This window comes from Penaeus japonicus, unplaced genomic scaffold, assembly GCF_977035675.1.
Source record: "Penaeus japonicus unplaced genomic scaffold, GWHDUDI00000001_assembly GWHDUDI00000013, whole genome shotgun sequence".
In the NCBI taxonomy this organism is placed as follows: Eukaryota; Metazoa; Arthropoda; class Malacostraca; order Decapoda; family Penaeidae; genus Penaeus; species Penaeus japonicus.
The window spans coordinates 5,232,225-5,239,062 of record NW_028234415.1 but is presented as its reverse complement, the minus strand read 5'-3'; the positions used below and the strand labels follow the sequence as shown (position 1 = coordinate 5,239,062).

Sequence of the window (6,838 nt, the reverse complement as noted above, 5' to 3'; positions counted from 1 at the left end):
ATGAATAAAATAACTCCCGGTTGCCATGACAACTATCGGCACAACGTAAACAAAAACCTTAGCGCTGTCGGGCGTATGATTTGCATTTTAAAGTTAGATTTAATCGGAACTTAACTAAAGAGGTTGTACTTGAAACATATCCTACAGTCTGGAATTCGTGTATAGGATACAAACAATATGGATAAAGGAGAGTTAAAGTGCCTTTCATTTTACGTAGACAACTTCCAACTGTTACGGCATCAAGGCAATTCCTGAATAGTCTTCTCAAAAATCACTTCGCAGATTCTTTCAGAAGAGAACTTTCTTGTTCACTGACTAATTTCAGAAGGTTAGTTGCACTTATTTTTATAATGTTTATTAGCGTATTTTACCACATGTTGCGGTCAAATCCCTTTCAGTAAAACAATGTTCTATTGTGGTTTTTGGACTTTGATTATCTTTTAGCATTTTCCATTGAAGGGTAATTGGCATCAGAAAAATATTTATTGGTGAGTTTATACTTATTAAAGATAGTGTGATCATCAAATTGCCATACTTAGATATTCCTGATAATTATAACATCTGGGTTTTGTGTGTAAAATGATTAAGTTTGCTATATCGTTGTGGTAAATAGAGAAATTAAATAGTCTTGCAAGTGATGCTTATATAGAGATACTTATATGAACTAAAATAATCCTCATCCATGGAAATGTTAATAGTAACGTAAATGATCCTCATCCAAGTCATTATTTAAATTACTTCTGTATTTTCCCTTTTTTCTAAAGACATTATCACAAGTCTATTGAAAAAAAGTTTGCAATGGAATTACAACTGCTTGTCTAATGAACAATAATGCATTACAATTAACTAGGCAACAGAAATACATTGAAAAAAATAAGATTATTATAGTGTAACAAGAAATGTTTGGAAGATAAAAGCTACTGTCAGTTCATTTGAATGCCCACATTCCCATGATCCTCATTCCCTACAGGATAGACGAGGACCTATTATACAATGTGTTCTGAAGAGGTATGATTTAAACTATGTTGCTTTAGTGGTATGTGGTACTGTGGTGGTATGTTTGTGTGTTGATAGCACTATAAGATCAAGGTGATTGTGAAAGTTCAAAATAATATTCACCTTCATGTTAAACCCTTTTACAGTCTGCACACAAATGCCACAGGTGTATTGCATCACCAATGATATTAAAAATAAAAAGTGCATTGGAGACTGTGTTCAGGGTTATGCTATTTTTCAAACATGAATAATACTTTTCCTTCCTCTCAAGCAAACTATTCTATGGATGAGTGGCCTTAACTGCATGGAGTGAGATTACTGATTTGATTAAGCACTCTCTTCTCTCCTGCTCATAACAAGTAATACCAAAACTAATAATACCAGAAGTATCTACTACTAATATTGGCTTGAGTCTCACTAACCATCAGGTGCCTCTACACGTGCACTGAACACTAAAGGAGAACAATGGACATAGAGTTGAATGACCTCCTCCTTTTTTACCAGCTTTGAGCCATTGTTTTTTTCTACTAAATGCATAATTTTTGCTAGATGATTATAAAATACAGATTTTTTTTCTTTCTTTAAAATACAGGTTAATCTTACCGAAATCTTAACTGCCCCCAATAGAGTGATAAAATGTGGTAGTTTATTTCAGACTAGTTTTTGACAGTTTTATATATGACTATTTGAAATGTTGAATTTATCAGTACCACAATATCATAAAGGTCTTCACCGGACTGATCAAAAGCAATATCCTTATGAACTTGTAGCATCATCAGATATATTATCAGGTAAAAGAATGTTACTATAATATAAAGTAGAGTATCATTTAGAATCGTTCAGAGAATATAGGCACTTACCTCACTTCCATGAATCCAAATGAAGTATAAAAATGAGCCTTTGATTTCATATACTATTTACTAATGACATTTCATTTTCCAGGTGGGAATGGGAGGGGACTTGGTAGCCCTTTGGGAAGTTCGGCTCAGTGATGGAGTCCACAAAGTGGGATTTGAACATGGCACCACTACAGGCCGAAGAGTATTGTGGGTTGATGGAGAGGTAAGCAGGCATGAATGGAGAGTTTCTTATGATTCTGCACTACAATAGTGGTTGGAGACTGGTAGAAGGGAGGGATAAAAGGATGGAAAGTGCATAATACAAATAGACTGGAAAGGAAAAATACTTGGAATACATAGACCCTCTTCTTCAAAAAAGGGGAGAGAAGTAGAGGTGGAGGTAGAGAGGGAGAGGAGGAGGGAGAAGGAGATGGAGGAGAAGGAGAGGGAGGATAAAGAAATAATGCTGATTGATATATTATATTTCAGGAAAAAGTTCACCATGACTGGATGTTCAAGTTAGTTGGCTCGGAAGTGTTTCAGATAGGTGACACCAAATGTGTTATCAAAATTGAACCTATCGGAGGTTTCTCTTACGAGTACTCACTTGAGGTAAGATAATTAAATATTATAGAAATGGAAAAATACTATAACATGTCAGCATTAATAACAGGTACAGAATTCAGCATAAAATAATTTCTTTCAGGTCAATGGGAAAAGCTATAAGAAGTTTACAGAAAACCAAAGTAAGATACTGAAGACTTGGTTGTTGCCTCTGGAAGGTTCATATATGCGTGTGGTGTTGGAGAAAGACACTCTGGATGTGTGGGTCAATGGGAAGAAATTAGACACTGCAGTAAGTACAGCCACTTGCAAAATTCTTGTTTTGATAATGTTTATTTTCTATTAGTCAGCATCATGAAGAAAAAAAATTAGATTGCAGAAGCTGATAGAGATTAGCTTCAGATATCATTGCTCAGATAATGTGCTTGTTGTTCACTACTATGACAAGAGCTATTTTACTTCTAAATAGGCATATTGTGAATTCACACTTCAATGATAATACTCATGATAAATTGTAATATATACCTAGTCATTTTTCTCCTAAGTTATGGTATAATAATTGCAACTTTATTTTTGTACTGAACATTTTCATAAGATGACCAAGAGCTGTCAGTTAGTGGAACAGCTATTTTAGATGTGAGCAAAGTCACTTCAATCGAATTCACAATATCCATTCAAGATTAGTGTTGTTGAAAGGCATTGTGCTAAAAAGCATTTTGTTATTACTTTTCTATGGTTTATACCCAAAGAATTGTCAATACAAAATAGGTGAAGAACTTTTAGTACCTGAAATTAGTTTGCTGTGGCTCAGTGATGGTAGCAGATGCCCCCAGACCCTATTGGCTAGTTTCCCATTGCCTACATTGTACTGATTTCACTTCTCACTAAACTTTCACATCTTTATAAAATGTGAGAAGTATGAACTCACTGTATATCAATATAAATAACTAACTTAATAACCTAATGAAATATAATATAAAAAGCTATTAATTTGAATAAAAAAATAAAGCACCATATATATATATATATATATATATATATATATATATATATATTATATATATATATATATATATATATATATATAAATATATATATATATATATATATATATATTATATATATATATATATATATATATATATATATTATATATATATATATTCAAGTAATATCAATGTAGTTAGTACTTCTGATATACATCTAAAGATAGTTCCAAGAAAAGCAGGTCATGAAATAAATGATGTGCTACTATCATTAAAAGTATAAAATTACATACTGAAACATCTAGTTTATCTGATAACTAATTTATTTGAAGTAGAGCACAAATCAGGTTCTTCATCATATGATTACAGTGCTAAATCAATTACCAAAACTTACAGAACACATATACAATACTATTTCCAATGAAAGTTATTTTTATTTCCCTAAGGGCGAGTTTGTAGACGACGGCACTGAGACTCACTTTGATCTTGGAGGCCATCCAGCATACATAAAGGCTGTGAGCAGTGGCAACCGCAGGGAAGGCATCATTCACAGCCTTGTCGTTGACAATACTGAAATACCAGAGTCATTGGAGTAAGAGGCATTTTACACAGGATCAAAGCAGAGGTCGGCAGCAGAAAAATGTTGGTTTCATGTGAGAACAGCTAATCAATAACTCATGTTACCGAGGTGATTTTCTTCAACTGGATTATGTTTATGGATCTTGCCAAAAATAGAAAACCCATGACGTAGGCTACCAATGATTTTTATGGATTAATTGATTAGATATTCACCAGCACAAAAACAGTGTGCTTTTGGTAGAGGTTGCTATTGGCACCAAGTGGCAAATAGTGCTATGCTTTATGCAAAGGGGTTAATTTTGCTTATACTATGTTAACCCTATTGGCTGTGAAAAGTATACCTGGTTATTTTAGAATGTTGTAATGTTATTCCACTGAATATTGTTGTAGTTGAGATCTAGCATCAAAAAGTTCTAACAAAATCATAGCTTCATTCATAATAGTACTAGAGAGAGAACAGTAATAATGAAACAAGACCATGTTATGTTTATAAAATCTTTCATTGAATATTTATATGGTTTCATGTGAATTACAAAGTTCCTTTTATTCAGTTTGTCTGTTTTATATTTATAATTATCATTAGAAAGTTTTCCCTCTAACCTAAAAATTTTGAGCATGCAAGGATAAATGAAGGTATATTCTACATTGGCTGCTTAATGCTTTTTTGTTTATTGTATCTCTATACCATACTTGTAGCACCTCTTTAAGATTATAGAGTTTCCTGGTATGTGTGTTTACCAAATCTGAACGAACTTACATATTTACTTACTTTCATTTGTATTTTTAATCCACTCCTTTTTTATTTATTTATATTTACTGAAGACAGTTTTTATTGTGATTTATTTTGACCTATCTTTTATTGTTTGCAAGATATGTAAATGATTTCATAAAAAAAAAAACTGTTGATCATATTTTGTACTTCCATTTTCTTCCTGTATCATATCTTTGCAAGTCATTCTGCAGTGTATAACAGCAGAACCTGTTCTGAGGTGCCTGTTGTGTTAAATCAATGTTGTTTAGTCTTTAAGAGATTATCTTTCAATAATGTTTAAGATACGTACTCCCTCCCTCCGCGACGGGTATTTTCACGAGGTTGGATCACTTTCATACTGCATTTTTCCTTCAGTTATAAAGATCTATTATATCAAATTCTATTTAGTATCACTTTGCTACTAAATCATAAAAAAATTCATATTTCATACCCTAAGTCTAAAAAATAATGGAAAATACACATAATCAAGATGCCTCTACACCTTAAGATGTAGTTCATCTCAGAAGGGTTAATAGCAACATTTTGATGAGTTAAACATTTTCATAGTAAGGTAAGTCATTACATGAACCTATACTATTATTCACATTATCAAATTTAAATACTGAAAATACTTTTTATCTTTTGTGTGATGAGTTTCCAGTCTATAAGAAATTGGTAATTTAACTGTCCCATTTTGAGATGCTACTTCTGTTGCCATCCTGATTGTATGTAACTGATTTATATGAATTTGTTTATTAAAATTTGGAAAAATGCAAGTACTAGCATTAATATCTATATGTCAAATTAAAAACCACTGTTTAGTAAGAAATCAAGAAGCACTGAATTTTGGATAAGCTGTATAACACATTATGAACAACATCAAAACTTATGTCATGGAAATTAGTATAAGCATATATTGCACATGTATTCTTCATTAAAAGTTGTGTCAAGCTTCATTTGGTTTACAAATTTTATATGTTATATAATGCATGCTGATAAGTAATGCTTTCAGAAAAGCTTAATGTTACATAAATGTTCATATTTGTGTCTCACACTTCCTGTCATTGTTTACAATATGTTTTAGTGGACCAAATAACATAGATAAGACACCCTTAAACCAATATGAATGTAAATCTTGTTAATTGTGGCTGTACATGGACTGCATGACTTTCTCTCCATAGTTCTAGGCAATTTTCATATTAATTTACCAAATACATTTAGTCATAAGTATGATAACTATGATAAAAGTGGATAATAAAAAAAAGTTGTTCACACAGGGCTTCATAACTGCTCATGTTCTGTCCATTTAGACTGTAAGATGTAATGCATAGCTTTGATAATATATGTTACTTTCTCACAACTGTTTTTTTCAATATAATCCTTTTTTTGTAATTTTCTGGGGGTTGGGATAAAAATAGTTGTCAGAAAAAAGGTTTATTGAAATATAACAAAATTAATAAAATGTCATTAAAAAGTACTTATCCACTTCAATTGCGGTTACTATTGCATAATTGTAAGCCAATATACGCTAAAAATTCAGACATAACTGGCCAGCTTAAATGACTGATCTGACAAGGAAATCAAGACATAAAGCAAAAAAGGCTGAGATACAAATAGTTACCCCTTTTAGTTTTTATCATATCAAGTATATGACCTTAACCCACTTACGACGGGGGCATTCCAGCCTTGAATGTCCCAATGCCGGGGCGTTTGAATTATTAGGCCTAAATCAATTAAATGGCTGGCACAATACTGTGCCGCCCGGCCAATGGGCTTTTGAATGCGCGGTACAGTACTGTACCACCCGTCCAGAGAGGGTTAAATAAAAACACATGTTCTCCTTTTTTACTACTTCCCCTTTACTACTACTCTTATTGGATTTGGAGTCAGTTTTATACAATTTCAACTGTTTCTTGAATGATTATACAACACCAATCATTGTTCTATTAGTGTTACCCAACAATAATGATGTTCAACTAAAATCCAATTATTATAATTAATGCTATTAAATTTGTTTCAAAGTACAATTTGACCCATTGGTCGCAGAAGGCATGATCTGCTGTCAAAGCAGGCATCGGTTGTAAAAGCGGGTGGCATGATATAACAAGATAAGGGCTGACCCC

The 6,838-nt window shown here is 32.4% G+C and overlaps 1 protein-coding gene across 2 annotated transcripts; it reads left to right on the top strand.

Moving 5' to 3' along the window:
- Positions 1 to 198: 198 nt before the first annotated feature.
- LOC122265751 (fas apoptotic inhibitory molecule 1) lies at positions 199 to 6,075 on the top strand. Of its 2 annotated transcripts, XM_043035171.2 has the most exons (6): positions 235 to 328; positions 971 to 1,008; positions 1,939 to 2,058; positions 2,325 to 2,447; positions 2,542 to 2,691; positions 3,832 to 6,075. In XM_043035171.2, the coding sequence occupies exons 2-6, from the start codon at positions 994 to 996 to the stop codon at positions 3,979 to 3,981; spliced, it is 558 nt and encodes a 185-aa protein (XP_042891105.1). In that variant the 5' UTR covers positions 235 to 328; positions 971 to 993; the 3' UTR covers positions 3,982 to 6,075. The 2 variants fall into 2 exon arrangements, with proteins under 2 accessions (XP_042891106.1, XP_042891105.1); XM_043035172.2 differs by lacking the exon at positions 971 to 1,008 and having other exon boundaries at positions 199 to 328.
- Positions 6,076 to 6,838: the final 763 nt, after the last annotated feature.